At 37.6% G+C, this 21,304-nt stretch overlaps 1 protein-coding gene across 4 annotated transcripts in view; it reads left to right on the top strand.

The window, feature by feature from the left end:
• Positions 1-3,414: 3,414 nt before the first annotated feature.
• The window catches only part of ANO5 (anoctamin 5), a 97,827-nt gene continuing 79,937 nt past the window's right edge, over positions 3,415-21,304 (top strand). For 2 of the 4 annotated variants that reach the window (XM_027115175.1, XM_027115174.1), the window contains exons 1-2: positions 3,415-3,847; positions 14,106-14,140. In XM_027115175.1, the coding sequence (XP_026970976.1) occupies positions 3,808-3,847; positions 14,106-14,140 (75 nt within the window). In that variant the 5' untranslated portion in view covers positions 3,415-3,807. Of the gene's footprint in view, positions 3,848-14,105; positions 14,150-21,304 lie in introns of all 4 variants that reach the window. The other 2 variants (XM_027115173.1, XM_027115172.1) reach the window with 1 other exon arrangement.

Raw genomic sequence — 21,304 nt, 5'->3', positions numbered from 1 at the left:
CCAGGGCCTAAATAAGTCAGGATTCAAAGAAATAAATATTGCAAATAAGGAGACTTAGCCCCCTCCTCTGAAAACAGTACGTAGTGAGTGAGGAGTCTGTGTGGAGTGAGAAAATGCCTGCAAATCCCAGAGAAATGGTTGAAGCAGCATTTTGTTGCAGGGGACACAATATCCCACAACTATATCCTTACCGACTGGTAAATCTATAACTACCTCTGCTAGTCAATAAAACTGTCTCATATTTGTTACATTTTTATTGTTTCCAAAGTCCTTTCATGCATATGATTTGTTTGACTTTCCCAACAACTTTGGGAGATGGGTGCAACAAGTTAAGAGCCTTAATATTCACAGATGAGGAAGGAAGGATGCAAAGTCATCTGTTCAAGGTCACTGTGCCTTTTAGCTCATTAAGGGACAGAGACAAAGATAAAATGCAGGTCTTTTGACTCCTGATTCAAAGATCCATAACTTAGAGCATGCTATTTTATATGGATTGTAATGATGTTGAAAATACATGGAATAAATGAAACTTTTAGGGGTTAAAAAGTAAATGATTGCCAAGTGGCCCAAAAGGAGACACTTACTGTAAGAGTTAAAGCCTTGGCATGTAGAGAAATCGAGAAAGCCGACTGATCCAAACGACAGACTGCAGCTGCCATACCCTTGCTTCAGATACCAGCAGGGAGAAGGACTCATTAGATGACTTTCCAAGGTCTTTTCTGGCCTCCATAGTGTAGCTCATGAACTTGTCCTCTTCAGAGTTAAATCCATCTACTTAATCAGGCTGCTAGAATAAAAAATGTTCACATGCAGGTGTTGCTCAATTTTATACACTTAACTTTCATACAGCTCAGGCTTTCATGCATTATATACTGACACCCCTGAAGTGCTTTCCTAAAGAGAATTCATATTTTTTTTTTTTTTTTTTGCGGTACGCGGGCCTCTCACTGTTGTGGCCTCTCCTGTTGCGGAGCACAGGCTCCGGACGCACAGGCTCAGTGGCCATGGCTCACGGGCCCAGCCGCTCCGCGGCATGTGGGATCCTCCCGGACCGGGGTACGAACCCATGTCCCCTGCATCGGCAGGCGGACTCTCAACCACTGCGCCACCAGGGAAGCCTGAGAATTCATACTTTTACTTACCAGTTGGCAAACAAGTATTTTAAGCAATCATTTGACAGTTTAGTTACCAAAGTATCACCATTTTTATATCTGCAGCTGTGTTTCTATTGTCATTTAAACACTTTTGCATACTACCCTTAGTGTAGGACACAAGAGGCAAATTTAAAAAAAAAAAAGGCACTACCAGATGATGCAATAACATTGAAACAAAGGCTGAATAATCTGGAAACAAAGGCTGAAATTATTTGGAGGGCTAAAAAAGATAACTTTTTGGTCTCAATACAAAACTGTGTGTTCAATTACATTAAAAGAACATGTATTCATTATTCATAACGTAATTCTGGAAATGTATGGTTAAAGATTGTGTCTAAAGAAGCAGGGTGTAGCAATGGAGGAAATTGACAGATCCTAAAATGATGAATGGATAAGCAAAATAAAGTATTTCAGTGATAAGAATTCAGAGAAAATTTCTCAAGATCTCAAGAGTTATGGATAAGATACATACCTTTATCAAAAGAACACAAAGAGGAGCCAACTTTTTGTTAACAAAGTTTAGAGAAGTTGATAAAATATTAGCAAATTTGGCATCAAAATATTCCTTTAAATTTTGCACAAAATCATCATTAAATGTCTTTTCACATATCACTTCAAATATGGTACAGAATCAAGAATAGAAAACATAATTATATAAAATTATAGAACAATAATTTTATTGTTTTTATTTTTACTTAATCTACATAAAGCAAAGATTGTACCATCTGTTAAATCACAATATCTACAGCACCTAGCAGAGTACCTGGTATATGGGAATAATATGAAACAAATCACATCATAAACCTTTTATTAGACTCAAACAATGATTAATCAAGAAGAAAAAACCAAACGCTTGTATCATAACTAGCAATTTATTATAATTACATGTAAGTCTATTGCTTGACTTATGTATATTCACATTTCAAACACAATTCCAGAATGCATCAAGTAAGGAATTGCCTATAGTCTGAAATGACTTGACCAGAACTGATATATTCCTAGAGGTTTAAATAGAGAACAGATAGCAATGTATAGGAAAAAAAAGGTGATTTCCATTTCCACAGTTAACCATGACCTTCACCAAAACACTGGTCTCAAGGCCTATTTTCTCATCTGTAAAAGGTAATTCTTGGTTCTAAAACGTCAGTAGAAGGGGGGAAAAATAGAGTAACATGAAAATTAAGAAAGGTCAAGCCTTCTTTGGTTATGTCCTCCTTATTCTTAAATCATCCCATGCTTGCCCCAAACTCAAAGTCATGCCCTCCTTAGCACTCTCAAGGCCCTCAGCTCAGACCTCTACATCATCATCACTTATCTATTTTTCCCTTGTTAGAGGGTAATTCTTCTTATCTCCCAATTATTGGGGAGGTGGCAGTTGATAAGGTCTCAAAAACCTAGAACCAATTCAGAGGAGCCTGTGAAGAGTGTGACCATTCGCTCTGCCTGAGGTTGAAGTTCTCAAGGCACTAAGACACACTTTGAGCAGGGCTCAATGGAAAATGGGTTAGTCTTGATAGCAGCTAAATTTTTAACACATTATGCCCGCACTGTATAATGTGACCCTTAAAAGTCCCTTAGGTGGCTACTGTTAGGCTTATAGAAACTTGACCAATGCCATCCAACTTTTAAGGAGCAGAGACTGAATTCGAATTCACGATCAACATGTTTGACTTTCCACCAACTGTGTTAGAAATCGCGTTTGCGCCCCGGAAGCGGACCCTTTCAGCTGCGAAGTTAATACCCACGCGCAGGACTCGGGAGGGAGGGGGCTGCTAGAACCTTGGAGACCTGGCTACGCGCGGGCCTTAAGGGGGTGAGGTCGCCTTAAGGAAGGAGGGGTTTTTCTCACCCGACAAAAAATAACTCCTCAACTGGAAAGGGGTTCTCTTCGAGTGCCGCCCATGCTAGGCGGAGGGCTGGGCAGATGGAAGAGGACCAGGCCAACTGGCTGAGGACGCGGCTGGCACCGGAGGATAGTTCAGAGAGAGGGGAGGCGGCAGCCCGGGAGAACCGGGAGAACCAGGAGCCCGGGACGAGGGCCAACCCAGTGGGATGGGACCAGCAAGGCCTGTTGAGAAGGGAGCTGCCAGGCCGAGGGGCCCGGGGGACAGCGGGCCCCGAAGCGGGACAGGAGGCGGCGGAGCCGGGGCCGAGTGAGTCAGAGGGCGGGAGCGAAGAGGGGCGGGCTGGCCTGGAGCCCGGCGAGCCGGGGGGCGGGGAGACAGAGGCCCCGGTGGAGGACTTGGGGAGGAGTAGAGAGAGGCGGGGAGAGAGCGCCCAGGCGGACTCAAAAGAAGAGCGGCCAGGGAGCCAGAGGAGACAGGGCTCGTGGGAGCCGGGAGACCAGCAGGCCGGCACGTTCCGGGAAACGTACCGGGAGAGGTCCCAGGAGCGCTACAGGGAGAGGGCGGTGAAGCCGAGGGTCAAGGGCCAGGTCGACTGGAGGTACCGGCTGGAGAAGAAGCCCAGCTGGCTGAAGCCCCCGACGCTGGTGGAACCCGAGGAGAATGAGGTTTATAAAGAGGATCTCTTGATCCCGGCGCAAGTGCGGCGGCCCGTGGTCAGATTCAGTCTCCAGGCCAGATCTCGCCTCCAGTCGCGGCGGTCGGCAGTCTGCTACCCCTCGAGCAGTATCATCAACGAGCTGACGAAGATGGGCGACCCGAATGTCCTGGAAATGGTGCAGGAGGAAGGTAGGAGTCGGCGGGGTGGCTGGGGGGGAGGGTCGGGCTCCGTGAGTGGACCGCGCCCGTCTAGGCGCGGGGACCCTGGGGGACGTTGGCGGCCCTGCGGCCCGGATCCCGGGGATGTTCGCGTAGCGGCTTGCCCTGCGCGAGACAGGGACTGCAGGCGAACACTCCCTGCCCGGGCCGGGGATTTTTTCGGGCTGCTCCCGCGAGGCCAGCACCTGTGCAGAGCCACCCGTGCGGTTCCGAGACCGCCCTCCTTGCTCCTCTGGACGCCGCGGGGCGGTCGCACAGTGCAGGGAGGCGAGGCGAGCACGCCGGGCGAGTGAACTGAGGTGCTCGGGCCTCTGAACTCAGGCGGAGGAAAGAAGGAGTCTCTCACCGAGAGAGCCTAAGCTTAGGGCGCATGACCGCAGTTCCCTGTGTGGGGAGCTGGCCCTCGAGTCTTGTTGCCCCTTTCTATTCGCCGATTACTGCTCAAGCTTTGAGATTATCGTTAATTATGGAAGGGCAGACCGAACCCTAAGGTCCATCAGTTTGAGATTCTTATGCACTTGGGGAGGATGCTGTTTTACGAGCTTTCATTGAATCTTTAGTTCCGTTGAAAAATGTTTGCCCATTGTTTGCTTCGGGGTTTCCGTCTCCCAGTACCCGTGATACTTGGACTTTCTTCCTGAGCCATGCCTGAGGCCCCAGGAACCGGCAAGAAGCTAAACAGGTGTGGGTCCAGGGAAATACCAAGCCCTCTGGGACAGGACGGAACAGAGAGAAGGCCAACCCCTGGAAACTCCCGTGTGGTCACCCCGGACCTGTATTCTGTGGGTCTATTTTAGTACATGCATTTTCCTGAAAATGCATGTATTTTTCTGGGTCTATCTCCAGGGCCCTCAATGATACTCAGTTCTCTCAATGACACTCTACTTTCATGTCTTGTTTAGTGTTAGATCTAAACATGGAAACAGTTTTTTTTAAGTGATGAATGATCTAAGAAGTCATAATATTTAGTCTTCAAAGACACCAAGAAATAAAGTGCGTTATTGCATCCTCCTCCCCTTTCTTAACAGCTTGAGATATACTTTATTTACATACAATTAAAGTCACCCATTTAAAACGTACAATTCAAATTTTGGTATATTTACAATTTTGTGATCACCATAATCTAATTTTAGAACATTCTCATCACCCCAAATAGAAACCTCTTAGCAGTCATTCCTCCTCCCCCCACCCCCCCTTCCCCTACCCTCAGCTCTAGGCAGCCTCTAGTCTATTTACTGTCTCTCTAGATTTGCCTATTCTGGACACTTCATGTAAACAGACTCATACAATATGTGGTCTTTGTAACTGGCTTCTTTCTCTTAGCATAGTGTTTTTGAAGTTCGTCCATGTTGTAACTTGTATCAGTGCATTATTCCTTTTTATTGCCAAATAATTTTCCATTCTATAGATATATCCACATTTTATCCATTCATCAATTGGTGCACATTTGGATTATTTCCACTTTCTTGGCTACTGTGAATAATGCTGCTATGAAGATTTATTGCAAGATTTTGTATGAAAATATGTTTCAATCTTTCTTGGGTATACACCTAGGAGTGGAATTGCTGAATCATATGGTAGCTCTATATAAAACATTTTGAGAAACTACCAAACTGTTTTCCAAGCGTCTGCATCACTTTTCATATTTTCGCCAGTAATATATAACAGTTCCAATTTCTCCACATCTTCACTAACATTTGTTATTGTCTGTCTTTTTTATTTATAGCAACCCTAGTGGTTGTGAAATGCTATCTCAACGTGGTTTTGACTTACTTTGTTTCGGTGACTAAATGTGTTAAGTAACTTTTTCAATACTTATTGACCATTCATATATCTTCATTGGAGAAATGTCTTCAGATCCTTCGCCCATTTAAAAAATTGAGTTATTTGCCTTTTAATTATTGTGTTGTAAGTGTTCTTTATAAATTCAGTTTATATGATTTGCAAATATTTTCTTCCATTTGGTGGGTTCTCTTTCCATGTTCTTGATGGTGTCACTTGAAGCAACTCCTTCTTTTTTAAACAAAAGATAATTTAAAGATAAAGGGAAATACAACTATTGAAAACTTTAAACTTTGACTAACGGCTCTGCTAAATAATGCAGTAAACTTGTTAGGGAAAATGATTGATGTGCAGTGTGCAAAAGAAGTCAAATGTCTTTTAGACAAATAAAATTAGAAGTCCTATTCTGTACTTATTCAGTGATTTACTCCTTTGCAGAGAATTATTTCCTATTGTAATTTCAGTAACCTGAAGCAATAGATTTTTTTTGCATTTGAAGCATTCAGTATTTACTTATAATCAGTCCTTCTGAAGTAAAGCTATGAGAAATATATTCTTCATTGAAGGAAGAGTGGAGGGAAAAAATGTGGGGTATGTAACTTTATACATATAATGAAGGAAAAAATATATCAATATTGCATTACAGAGATTGACCATTACTCTCTCTCAGATTTTAGAAGATCTAATTTAGCCTCAGGATAATTTTGCTTACTAGAACGTATACGTAAATCAGTGTTACTTCAGCTTGAGGTCATACTGAAGTATCAGTCCATCCCAGGAAGGTTTTAGAACTTTTCCTAAAGTAATTTCAGTTCCCCTTTTCTTGGCAAAGACTTTTGTAATTGATTTGTATTTCCTCTTGTTGTGATAAAAGCTTTGCCTCTGATTTGGGTGGAGGAAGGAGAAAAGGATATTAATGTGGAATACATGTATTTGATGGTTGGGTCTCACGAATGCATCCTGCCCAAATTCCTATAACCTGTTTTGTTCGTAGATCCAGAATCCAAATAGCAGAAGACAGTGGCATTGGTACGAGCAGAGCCTAAGGAGCAGGGTGGTCCAGCCCACTCAGATGACTCTTACTTTTCTAAATGTCTTTCAATATGTTGATTAATTTGCTGAGTTGGTTTTATTGCCCATTATTAGGATTTCTGTTACTTCTAGGGTTATATGAAAAGTGCATTGCAATGAGGATATATTTTTTAACATTGACAGTCACGTGGATTTTTGGAAACCCAGTTCAAAATATATGTTTCTGGAGTTTAATGACACAGTTATGAAAACAGAAGTGTTGGTTGCAGAAGGCTGAACAATACTGGGTTCCACAGTATGAATTTTTAAGAGCTACTTTTATTCCTATGTTTTAAAATATAAATGGATTTCTTAGAGTAAACTCCCCAATATAGGTAAACCTGGATCTGTGTGTTATGTAGTTCCTAAATCAACTTTGAAGAGTAAATATGAGAAAGTTAAACAATTGATTTACATGTGATAAAATTTCTTCCCGGAGAGAGAATGTTAACATTGTGTCTTTCAGACATAATAGATGTTTCTAGGATTTGTCATATTTTATCAGTTTATTTTCTTAACAGTTGAACATTTAAGCAATCAGTGATCTCCAATTAGCTGTTTTCCCACAATCTAATAATTTTTAAAATGAAATTATAAGGGCAATGTGTAATAGACCATTTAAATAGTTATGTAAAGAAACACTGCTAGTAAAATATCAATGTTGCTGAAATTGAACTATTGACTGGTTGACATTGTAAGGAAGTTCTGATTTGAAATATTCTTTCTTTGGCTGATTTATGACACATTCAGCATTGGAAAAGAAAGTTTAAGGGTTTAACATTGGAAAAGGCAGTTTTAAAATTTAATATAAATTTGCTTGCATCTTTACATCTACATCAAGCATTGTATTTAACCAAACCACCTATCCTTTAGTAATATGAATATTTGATTGCATATATGTTATTTTGTGCTGCTGGAAGAAGTGTAAACTGAGAAGACCATTTGGTAAATGCAAGGGCTATTTTTGGGTTCTGGGTTTGTTGCAGTGTGTATTCTTAGTAATGTGCTTTCAGTGAAAACTCCAAGCTGTCTTTGGGCTGGCATAAATTTTAGCTCATGTTTTATGATTCTCCATAGTGATTGATATTAAACCCTTGGTAGTTCTGGTTTCTAGCCCACAGGAAAAGTACAGTCAATTCTATTGACTTTAGAGGAAGTTGCAGGAATAATGAGAAGCCAATCTAGAGCTGTTGGCTTCAAATCTTGCCTCTTCAGATAAGCCTCTGTTTTGACAGAGGTTTGGAGATTATGCAGTTTCTTCATCTTTATACTCTGAGTGAGTGTGAAAGTGTGTCTGAGTCTATGGCATGTGTGAACATCTGATTGCGTGTGTATGTGAGAGAGAGAGAGTGAGTTAGTGAGCACTATGTGTCAGAGGGAGCATGGTGTGTGAGGGAATACATCTATCTTCTTTAATCTTTCTGCTTTCAGAAAGGGATACGGTTTACAAAGTGTGCTCTACACGGCTCTCAGGGAGCTTGCAGTCTTGTGGAGGAAGGTATAATTGGGCTAGGTACCCACAAAGGGCTTAAGTTCAGGGTGGTATGGGGGCAGGGAAGAGGCTAACTGTGGGGCAGATGAGGAGGTTTCAGGCAAGGCTTGAAAGGAGGATGTCAAAACTGATATAAGGTGAAAAATAAGCAAGAATTAGACTAAAAAGATACTGTTGTTAGATCCAGGGCGAGGAAGCAGCAAGTTGAAAGGTGAAAGCATAAGAGAGAACTAGTACGGACAGGAGATAATCTGGAGGAACTGTATTGACCCCTTTCCACATTCTCAAATAAACGCATTGCATCAAGTTCTGATAGCAGTTTGAAAATATTTTTTAACTAGGTGTTTTATGTTAAATGCAGCAAAAATAATTAGAGGAAGGAGGGGTTAATGCTTCCAGTTTTTCTACTTTATTTTCTAAAATACAGAATTATAAAATACTCTATAACTCTAGCTTAAGGTGTGCATTTGTTTGCTCTGTGCTTGGAACTATATTTAGTTCTATGCACAATAGTGACTGTTTTTGCCCTCAAGAAAATAAAAGCCTCCTTACATCAGTGTGCAAGTACAATACGTTGAGAGACAAAGCATGTATTTCTTAGAATCCTGTTCTTTATCAACTCATTATAAGAGTTTGCTAGATTGGTTTCCTTTTTTTTTGGAAAGTCCAATGAGAGGTGGTCAAGACATTATGGAATTTTGAGCTGTACATCTAGACAGTATTCATGGGTAAAACCCTTTGATGATGGTACTGCATAATATTTTATATTTTTCAAATAATTTTTACTTATATTTTTAATCTTTTAGATGAGAAAACCTGTACTCAGAAAAGTTGTGATATGGCTGTAGCTACAGTTTGTTAGTTTTCAAGCTTTGCTAGCTATTAACTTTTTAATAGATCTTGCAACAAAAAACCTGAATACAAAAGATATTCTTTCATCTTTATTCTGACACTCTAAAACTCATCCCAAAGAATTTTAAACAGTTCTGAAAATTAATAAAAGAATAGAATATATCCTAATAATAATAGCAATATCAACAAGAATAACTAATATTCATTGATCACTTCTGTGCCAATGACTGCGTGAAGCAATTTACACGCATATTTTTCATTTAATGCTTGCCCATATCTTAGGAGATAGACATTAATGCCATTTATGTGATATTTGGTAACTCTGAATTTATGTCATATTCTTAAGTTGCAAGGAAGCTAGGAAATGTGTTTTTTCGTTTTTTGGTTTTTGTTCTTTTTTTGCTAGAGCTCTTTGCTGTACCATATAATTAGTATTTTGTTAGTAAAGAACAAGGAAGAGAAAGGATATTTGTGGGGAGCCAGCAGCATCTGCTGTGTTAATTGCCCACCATTAATAAGCTTCCCCATTTCATTAAATGAAATCTCGAATTGCTCAAGCCTAGGAGTCTTTAATCTTCTTTGTCTCTCCACCTGCACATCTGAAATTTGATAGCAGTTTGTTTCCAATTTTTACTCAAATATCTAAAACCCATTTATGTGCCTTCATTTGCACTGTTCCAACTCCAGGCCAGACTGCCATCATCTCTTGTGATTCATTGCAGCAACCTCATAATTTGTTTCCTTTCTCCGTTCTTACTTTCTTTTAACCCATTCTCCAGTCAGCAACTAGTGCTTTTCATAAAATTTCAATGTAAATTCTATTTAAAAGCTTTTTTGTGGCTTACTATTTCTCTTAGGAAAAAATACAGGCATACAAGGCTCTCCACAAACTGTCTCCCACTCCATGCCTGTCCAACATCTTCTCAGGCCTCTCTGCCATTTACCTACTCATCTCTAGCTTGACCTTCGTTTCTTTCAACACCTAAAACTGTTCCTGTCTCATAGCCTTTATGTGTTCTTATATGACTTGTATCCTCTCAACTTTCACATCTCAGTATAAACATTACTCCCTCAGAGAGGTTTTCTCATGTCTAACTTGCACCCCTCCCTGTTTCTCTCTCCCTCTCTCTTTGCTCTTTTTGTCTTTTTTATAGCATTTATCACAATTTTTGACCTGTCTCCTCTACTGTACTGTAAATTTCTTAACAACAGAAAATCAATACATGTTAGCCATTATCACCACTGTCATTATCAATATTATACTGATGATCAATGTCAAGAGCTGTGAAAAGTCTGAGATTTTACCGCACATGGAAGTTAACCAAGTAACCTGTTACAATTTCATGGTTACTGGTAGAAGATATGAGACACCTGGATCAGAGACAAAGGACAGTTTCCTATTCACAGCATTAACAATAGGGTGAGTAGCAGCGTGTTCCAGTTTCCTGAGCCCAAGTTGCCACAGATCAATGCAGAGAGGGCCTGCACATTCGGTGGGTGGTTTGCAGTACAGGAGAGCAATCTGAGCTTAGGGAGCTTGAGTCTTTTTTATTGGTCAGTAATTTGCCTTCCCTTTGCTCTGGAGGGAGACACTGATCCAGTCTTCCAAGACTGTAAGCAAATGTGTGCTTTGCTCCTGAAGGGGTCTCTATCACTATCTCAACAAAGATCCTTGAAAAGATAATCCAGAACAAAGGGCAGTCCGTGTCTCATTTGCAAGATGTGCAGAAACTTGAAAGACCCAAGGAGAATTGTATCCCAACAACATCTACCCTTAACTGTTCATCCCTAAGTAACATACTTTGGTTTTGCATAGCTAACTTTATATAACTGAAATATTACTAAATATTTCTGACTTTTTTGCTGAACTATTTTTGGGAGATTTATCTATGTTTTTGCATGTAATTAAAATTAATTCACTTTTGTTGCTAACTATAAAACGTGGTATGATTATACCACATTGTATTGATCCATTTTACTATTTCTGGATATTTGAGGTGATGTTGATTTTCTAGTTAACCCCAATAATACTGTTATGAACATTCTTGTACATTCCCATAGTGCATGTATTTCTACTGAGTTTATACCTAAGATAGCATTTTTAAACTTTTTGATCTCAGAACCCCTTTATACTCTTAACAATCATTAGAAACTTCAAAGAGCTTTTGTGTATGTGAGTTAAGTTTATTGGTATTTACCAAGGATATCCACTTTTCCACTTCTATTCGACATAGTACTGGAAGTTCTACCCAGAACAGTTAGGCAAGAAAAAGGAATAAAAGACATCCAAATTGGAAAGGAAGAATTAAAATTGCCTCTGTTCACAGATGATATGATGTTTTGTGTAGCAAACCCTAAAAATTCTATAGAAAACCTGTTAGAACTATAAATGCAGTCAACATTTATAAAGTATCATAATATGAAGTCAACACACAAAAATCAGCTGCATTTTTGTATATAAACAATGAACAATCTCAAAAGGAAATTAAGAAAAATTTTTTACATTAGTATCAAAAAGAATTAGATACTTAAGAATAAATTAACCAAGAATGTGATGACTTGTACAAATAAGACTACAAAACATTGCTGAGAGAAATTTTAAAAGTCATAAATACATGCAAACACATCTCTTGTTCATGGATTAGAAGACTTAATATTGTTGAGATGTCAATACCACCAAAGTGATTTATAGATTCAGTGCTATCCCTATCAAAATTTTAATTATGTTTTTTTGTAGAAATTGGAAAATCCATCCTAAAATTCATATGGACTCTCAAGGGACCCCAAATAGCCAATCAATCTTGAAAAAGAACAAAGCTGAATGACTCACTGATTTCAAAATTAACTACAAAGCTACAGTTATCAAAATTGTATGGTACTGGCATAAAGACAGATATATAGACCAATGGACTAGAATAGAGAGCCCAGAAATAAACTCTTGCATGTATATGGTCAAATTATTTTTTACAAGGATGACAAGGCCATTAAATGGGGAAAGGTCAGTCTTTTCAATAAATGATGCTGGGAAATTTGGATATCCATGTGCAGAAAAGTGAAGTTGGGTCCTTACCTAACACCATATACAAAAATTAACTCAGAATGGATCAAAGACCTAAATGTAAGACATAAAACTATAAAACTCTTAGAAGAAAACATAGGACAAAATTTCATAACATTGGATTTGACAGTAGTTTCTTGGATATGACACCAAAGGCACAGGCAAGAAAAGAAAAATAGACAAATTGACCTCACAAATATGAAAAAAAATTGTGCCTCAAAAGACACTGCAAGTAAAGTAAAAAGGCAAACCACAGAATGGGATAAAATGTGAGCAAATCATATATCTGATCCAGTTAGAGAACTCCTAAAACTCAACGATAAAAAACCAAACAACTTGATTTAAAAATGGGCAAAGGACTTGAATAGGCATTTCTATAAAGAAGATATAAAAATGGCCAAGAAGAACATGAAAAGATACTCAACATCATAATCATTAGGGGAATGCAAATCAAAACTACAAAGAGGTACCACCTCAAATCCACTAGGATGCCTACTATCAAAAAGAAAAAAATACAAAAGTTGGAGAGGATGTGGAGTAATTGGAAACCTGGTGCACTCTTGGTGGAAATGTAAAATGGTACAGTATGGTGATTCCTTAAAAAATTAAAAAAAGAATTACCATATGATCTAGCAATTCCACCTTGTGTATATACCCAAAAGAATTGAAAGCAGGATCTTGGAGATATTTGTACACCCATGTAGATAGCAGCATTATTCACAGCAGCTAAATGTGGAAGCAACAGAAATGTCCATCAGTGGATGAATGGGTAAGCAAAATGTGGCATACATATACAATGGAATATTATTCAGCCTTAAAAGGCAGGAAATTCTGACATATGCTATAGCATTGATGAAACTTGAGGACATGCTATGTGAAATAAACCACTCACACAATGAAAAATACTACATGATTCCACTTATATGTGGTACTTAGAGTAGTCAAAATCATAGAGACAGAAAGTAGAATGGTGGTTGCCTGGGGCTGGGAAAGGGGAGAATGAGGAGTTGGTAATGGGTATAGTGTTTCAGTTTTACAGGATGAAAAGAGTTCTGAGATGGATGTTGGTGATGGTTGCTCAATATTATGAATGAATTTAATACTGTTGAACTGTATGCTTGTTAATGGTTAATATGGTAAATTTCATATTATGTGTGTTTTATCACAATAAACAAAATTGGGAAAGAAAAGAAACTATACAAATGGTAGGTTTATATTTTCTGTATTTTCAGAATATATACTAACACTTCTTAAAATTACAGTTACTGTGGATGACTCTTAAGTGGTAGCAATATTTTATTCCATTCCCATTGTGATTTTCTCCCCCAAGTTTTTGACTTGTGAAATATTTCTCAGTGTTTTGCAAATTGGAGTCCCTAGAGAATAAGAATCAGAATTCTATATTTAACAGTTTTTAGCATCAGAAACTTATTTGAAGATGTATTTCAGTCCAAATGACTCAGCACATAACTATCATGAAGATATCTGTGTCAGGAAAGTAATTTGGCCTATTTAAAACTGGTAGTCCTCTGTTAGTACTTCACTTGTAACCAGTGTGGTTCATTTCCAGGAAAACACACTGATAGAATAATAAATCTCACATGGTGGGAACAAAGAGATAGGGATGGACATCCCTACTGAATGTTTTCCTCTCAGCAGTTGTGTGGCTATGGAATTACAACTGTATTCATCAGAGTTAAGTTTATTTCTTAGTGGGTGAGATTATAACCTACACATTAGTATTTGATGATTTTCCTCTATATTATAGACAGTTTTTGGTGCTGAATTCTTTTGAGTTTGTTTTGAACAACTTAGCTCCAGGAAGATCTTGGATGTTTTCTTCCAACATTATTTTCTTTGGACTTCTTTTGTTTAAATTTTGAATTCCTATTTTCTCCTTATGCAGACTTTTAACATACGGTGATTGGTTGGCCATTTTAACATGATTTTGTTGTTGTTGTTGTTTAATTTAGAGAGAAGAGCCAGTAGAGGAGAGCACTTTTTTGAAGTAAGTGAGGTAAGGTAAATATATGTGTTAGCCTCCTATAAGTCAGAACAAAAAATTGAGCCAAGGTTAGAAATGCACTTCATATGAATACTTAGGTCTTTGTACTCCAGTTATTTACTCATACTACATTCTTAATGTTTTGTCCTCCAACCTGTTCATTTTTAAGTAAGTAAAGCAAGTTCCATGTTTCATGCAGATTTAATACTGAATCTTTCTGGATGTTATAAGGGAGCAACCATAAGTTTGGATTTGTTTTGAGGCTTTCTGTGATACAAACTCAGAAATGCTGAGACTTGATATGCAAGATAATAGTATTTGGCTTAATACTTTGCTTGACTATAATGCAGGTATAATATTTGATAGCTTTTTTTGTTAAAGTTATTAGTAGTATGTGATTAGTGCATTTTTACTGAGGTATAATTGACATATAATATATTAATTTCAAGTATACAACATAATGATTCATATCTGTATACACTGTGAAATATCACCACAGTAAGTCTAATTACCATCCATCATCATACAAAGTCACAGATTTTTTTTTCTTGTGATGACAGCTTTTTTTTTAAACAGCTTCAGTGAAGGCTCCTATATTTTTATAAAGTCTTTATTGAATTTGTTACAATATTGCTTCTGTTTTATGGTTTGGTTTTTTGGCCCCGAGGCATGTGGGATCTTAGCTTCCCCCCAGGGATCGAACCCGCACCCCCTGCATTGGAAGGTGAAGTCTTAACCAATGGACCCCCAGGGAAGTCCCTTGTAATGATAGCTTTTAAGATTTATTCTCTTAGCAACTTTCAAATATGCAATACCATACTATTGACTATAGTCACTTTGCTATAAATTACATCCCCATGACTTATTTGTAACTGAAAGTTTGTACCTCTTGACACCTTTCACCCATTTTGCCTACCTCCAACCACCTCTCCTCTGGCAACCGCCTGTCTGTTCTCTGTAAGTTTTGTTCTATTTGCTCATTTGTTTTGTTTTTTAGACTCCACATACAAGTGAAATCATACAGTCTTTTGTCTTTCTCTGTCTGACTTATTTCACTTAATGTAATATCCTCAAGGTCCATTGATGGTAGCAATTGGCAAGATTTTATTCTTTTTTTATGACTAAGAAGTATTCCATTGCATATATATAATATATAGATATAGATATATATATACATCTTATTTATTAATCATCCATTCATTTATACTTAAGGTTGTTTCCACATTTTGGCTATTGTAAATAATGCTGCAGTGAACGTATGGGTGCATGTATCTTTTCAAATTAGTGTTTTCATATTCTTTGGATAAATAACCAGAAGTGGAATTGTCACATCCTGTGGTAGTTCCGTTTTTAATTTTTTGAAGAATCTCCATACTCTTTCCCGTAGTATCTGTACCAATTTATATTCCCATCCGCAGTGGACAGGGATTCCCTTTTCTTTACATCCTTGCCAACACTTGTTATTTCTTGTCTTTCTGATGATAGCCATTCTGACAAGTGTGAGGTCATATCTCATTGTGGTTTTCATTTGCATTTCTCTGATGATTAATGATGCCAAATGTCTTTTCATGTGCCTGTTGGCCATCTGTATTTCTTTGGAAAAATGTTTATTCAGATCCTCTGCTCATTTTTTAAAATTGTATTATTTATTTTTTTGCTGTTGAGTTGTATGAGTTCCTTATATATTTTGGATATTAACCTCTTATTAGTTATATGATTTGCAAATATTTTCTCACATTCAGTAAGCTGCATTTTCATTTTGTTAATGATTTCCTTTGATATGCAGAAACGTTTTAGTTTGTTGTAATCCTGCTTGTTTATTTTTGCTTTTATTGCATTTGCTTTTGGAGTCAGATCCAAAAATTATCTCTAAGACTGATGTCAAGGAGCTTACCACCTATATTTTTTTTCTAGGGTTTTATGGTTTAAGGTCTTACATTTAATTCTTTAATCCATTTTGCGTTAATTTTTGTGTATGGTGTAAGATAGTGATCTAGTTACATTATTTTGCATGTGACTGTCCAGTGTCCCCAACGGCCCTTATTGAAGGAGACGCTATCCGCTCCACATTGTATTTTCTTGGCTCCTTTGTCATAAATTAATTGACCATATACGTGGGTTTATTTTTGGGCTCTCTATTCTGTTCTATTCATCTATGTTTCTGTATTTATACCAATACCATTATGTTTTGATTACTATATCTTTATAATATAGTTTGAAATCAGGAAGCATGATGCCTCCAGATTTGGTCTTCTTTCTCAAGATTGGTTTGGTTATTGAGGGTCTTTTGTGGTTCCAGACAAATTTTAGGATTGTTTGTTCAGTTCTTTGAAAAATGCCATTGGAATTATGATGGATTGAATTAATCTGTAGATTGCTTTGGGTAATATGGACATTTTAGCAATATTAATCTTCCAATCCATGAACATGAATATCTTTCTATTGTTTTGTATTCTTTTCAGTTTCTTTCATCAGTGTGTTACAGGTCTTTCACCTCCTTGGTTAAATTTATTCCTAAGTATTTTATTCTTTTTGATGCAATTGTAAATGGGATTACTTTCTTAATTTCTCTTTATGAGAACTCATTGTTAGTGTATAGAAATGCAACTAATATTTGTGTATTGATTTTTTTAACATCTTTATTGGAGTATAATGGCTTTACAATGGTGTGTTAGTTTCTGCTTTATAACAAAGTGAATCAGCTCTTTATATACATATATCCCCATATCTCTTCCCTCTTGCATCTCCCTCCCTCCCACCCTCCCTATCCCATCCCTCTAGGTGGTCACAAAGCACCGAGCTGATCTCCCTGTGTTATGTGGCTGCTTCCCACTAGCTATCGATTTTACATTTGGTAGTGTATATATGTCCATGCCACTCTCTCACTTTGTCCCAGCTTACCCTTCCCCCTCCCCATGTCCTCAAGTCCATTCTCTAGTAGGTCTGTGTCTTTATTCCCGTCCTGCCCCTAGGTTCTTCATAACCATTTTTTTTTATGTTCCATGTATATGTGTTAGCATATGGTATTTGTTTTTCTCTTTCTGACTTACTTCACTCTGTATGACAGACTCTAGGTCCATCCACCTCACTACAAATAACTCAATTTTGTTTCTTTTTATGGCTGAGTAATATTCCATTGTATATATGTGCCACATCTTCTTTATCCGTTCATCTGTCGATGGACATTTAGGTTGCTTCCATGTCCTGGCTATTGTAAATAGAGCTGCAGTGAACATTGTGGTACATGAGTCATGTGTATTGATTTTATACCCTGCAACTTTACTAAATTTAATAATTAGTTCTAACAGTTTTTTGGTGGAGTCTTCAGGGTTTTGGTTATATAAACTCATGTCATCTGTGAATAGTGACAGTTTTACTTTTCCTTTCCAATTTGTAGGCCTTTTATTTATTTTTCTTGCCTAATTGATCTGGCTAGGACTTCCAATACTATGTTGGCTGAAAGTGGCAAGAGTGGGCATCCTTTTCTTGTTCCTGATCTTACAGGAAAAGCTGAAAGCGGTTTAGTATGATGTTAGCTGGGGGCTTGTCATATATAGCCTTTATTATGGTGATATATGTTCCCTCTATACCCACTTTGTTGAGAGTTTTTAATCATAAATGGATGTTGAATTTTGTCAAGCGGTTTTTCTGTATCTTATTTTTATCTTTGATATGATCATATGACTTTTATCTTTTGTTTTGTCAATGTGCTGTATTATGTTGATTGATTTGCTGATGTTGAACCATCCTTGCATCCCTTGAATCAATTTCCTCTTGATCATGGTATATGATCCTTTTAATGTATTTTTGAATTTTGCTTGCTAATATTTTGTTGAGGATATTTTCATCTGTGTTCAAGAGGTGTATTAGCCTGTAATTTTCTTTTTTTTTTTTTTTTGTGGTGTCCTTGTCTGGTTTTGGTATCAGGCTAATGCTGGCCTCATAAAATGAGTTTGAAAGTGTTTCCTCTTCTTCAATTTTTTGGAAGAGTTTGAGAATGATAGATATTAAATTTTCTTTGAATATTTGGTAGAATTCTCCAGTGAAGCCATCTGGTCCTGGAATTTTGTTTGTTGAGAAGTTTTTGATCACTTATTCAGTTTCCTTATTAGTAATCAGTCTGTTCAGACTTTCTATTTCTTTCTGATTCAGTCTTGAAAGATTGTATGTTTCTAGGAATTTTTCCAACTCTTCTGTGTTGTCCAATTTGTTGACATATAATTGTTCATAATAATCACTGAGTCTGCTTACATTTACATTAATTGTACTTATTACCATTTTGTTCATTGTTTTCTGGTTGTTTTCCTCTCTGTTCCTTTCTTCATCTCTTGCTCTCTCCCCTTGTGGTTTGATGAGTTTCTGTAGTGATATGGTTGGATTCCTTTCTCATTATCTTTTTTGTGTCTACTATAGATTTTTGCTTTGTGGTTACCATGAAACTCACATATATTAGACTGTGTGTGTGTGTACACACATACAGTTCATATTAAATTGATAGCTAGTTGTTTGAATGCATTTTAAAACTTCACATTTTTACTCCCTCACATGTTTTATGTTTTTGAGGTCACATTTTACATCTTTTTATTTTGTGTATGCCTTAACCAAATATTGTAGTTATAGTTATTTTTACTACTTTTGTCTTTTATCCTTCATACTAACTTTATAATAATCCACTACTTTTACTATATATTTATCTTTACCAGTGAGATTTTTACTTACATATTTTCTTGTTATTAATTAGTGCTCATGTTTTTTCAGCTTAAAGAAGTCCCTTTAACATTTTGTGTAAGTCTGGTTTAGTGATAGGCTTTAGAGGCAGCAGGAGAGCACAGGGCTGGGTCACACCCACTACTTTTAGTGATGGAGCAGGAGAGTGCAGGGATGAGGCACTCCCACTGGCTTTAGCTGGACAGTGGGAGAGTGCTATCACTGTGTGCACCCACTGGTGCTAGCAAGGTAGAGGGAGAGGGCAAAAATGGCCCCCACCAACACCTCTATCCCTAGAGAGAGTCCTAACAGGCCCTGCCCCTCTGATAGACGCTTTAAGATTGGCAAATGAATCTTTTTCACGTATAATTTAGGTGATTTTCAAACTGCTTCTTTTGTGGTGTGTCCCAGAGTGAGTGAGTCTATAGATGAGCCCTTTAAGAGTAGAATCTTAGTTCCCTATAGCCCTTTGGGTCTCCTGAACATAAGCCCTGTTGGTTTTCAAACCATTCATTTTGGGGGCTTGTCCCTCCAGTGCAGGTCCCAAGGGTTGGGGTGCCCGATGTGGGGCACAAACCCCTCATTTCTCAGGAAGAAGCTCCATATTTGTGAGATCCTTCCTGATTATGGGTGAGCCGCACCCAAGAGTGGGATTTTTGGTGGGATTGCGTTTCTGTTTTTCCCACCCTCATCATTGTGGCCCTTTTATCCTTTGTTTTGGAGGTGCTAGTCAGGTAGTTTTCATTTTATAGAGGGAATTGTTCCATTTATAGCTAGAGATTTGGTGTGTCCGTGGGAGGAGGTGAGTTCAGGATCTCCTTATACTGCCATTTTGAACCTGATAAGTGCTTATTGATGACTATGCCAGGGTTTAAGTTACTCAACCCGAATTAAGTAAATATATTAAATAAAATTATAAATAATAAAGTTAAATACAATTTGCAAAAATATAGGATTCTCTTAAGCAAAGTCCTTATTTTATTTATATAAACTTGCAAATAGATAATAACAACTTATTTTTTTTTTTGTATACAGAGTGTAAGCATTCTAAAAGTATTTCAGATAAAATAATCTTTCTGTTAGGCTGTAGTTGACCCAGAGCCATACTCATAGAGTTGGATGTCCTTGAATTGGGTTAGGGAGAAACAGCCAAATAGAAAAAGTCTCTTTAAAAATAGCTTTTTAGGAGTGACTCAAATTCCCACCCTGGGAAACACAACTTACCAGAATGGGTTGGCTGTGTGCTACTTAGCTGGATAAACTGGCTCATTTAGCTGGTTGACTTAAGATTTCTAGAAGTTCTGGGATCCTTTAGAAGCTCAATGACCAAAATGCTAAGAAAAATAGAATATGAGAATTGAATAAACTATGAAAATCATTTGGTCCAGTTATTTTTACAGTGTAATTTGTAGACCACCTGAATAAGGATTATATAAAGAATTTCTTAAAAATGCAGACTCCTGGGACCAACCTCAGACTACTAATCAATATTGTTGGGGATAAGGTTAGGGAGTCATGATTTAAAAAGAGCACCCCAGGTTATTCATATTGCCATTAAAGTTTGGAAACCACTGTCATAAAGCATAGGCCCCACAACTAAAGTGATGTAATGTGGCACAAAGAACATATTTATATATTTATTTATTTTGCGATATGCGGGCCTCTCACTGTTGTGGCCTCTCCCTTTGCGGAGCACAGGCTCTGGACACGCAGGCTCAGCGGCCGTGGCTCACGGGCCCAGCTGCTCCGTGGCATGTGGGATCTTCCTGGACCAGGGCACGAACCCATGTCCCCTGCATCGGCAGGCGGACTCTCAACCACTGCACCACCAGGGAAGCCCAGAACATATTTATTGAGTGAGTTAGTGAATTAAGACAACTATCTAGAAAATAAAGAACATCAAAAATTTAAGCTTATATGTCTTTGGAGCAGACTGAGGAAAGATTTATCTTATGAGATTGACTGATGCAACTTGAATGATAATAATATTGTCATTTTCATTTTGTTCATATTGACATAGCAATAATATACTTCTTACAGATCTTTATATGTATTGCTCAAGTTAACTTCAAGTAATTATGAATTACTTCATATTCTTTGCTTCTTTGTGTATCTTTCATATTTACATGTATATTCCAAACTTAAACTTCTGTAACAAAAAACATTCTCAAGTCATATTTATACTGTTCCTTACCTCTGCACATTTCAAGAGCAACCATAGTATTTTAGAAATAGCATATGTCATAATTTTTAGTTTTTTTTAGTGTTACTTTTATACGAAGGCAGTAAGTGCCAGGGAAATGTTCAACCCTATGAGAATAGCACTATCATACCAAACTCCCTTTAGACTTAACCTATAGTTAGGTCTAGCATATATATTTTTTTAATATAAAGTATGTTGGAATAAAGACAGCACTTCTCCGAAACAAAGATGAAGAATGGCTGATAAGGTTTAGAGTT

This window comes from Aethalodelphis obliquidens, unplaced genomic scaffold (genome assembly GCF_003676395.1).
Source record: "Aethalodelphis obliquidens isolate GAN/ISIS:26980383/991018 unplaced genomic scaffold, ASM367639v1 scaffold14, whole genome shotgun sequence".
NCBI lineage: Eukaryota > Metazoa > Chordata > Mammalia > Artiodactyla > Delphinidae > Aethalodelphis > Aethalodelphis obliquidens.
This window is presented reverse-complemented; position numbering and strand designations above follow the sequence as displayed.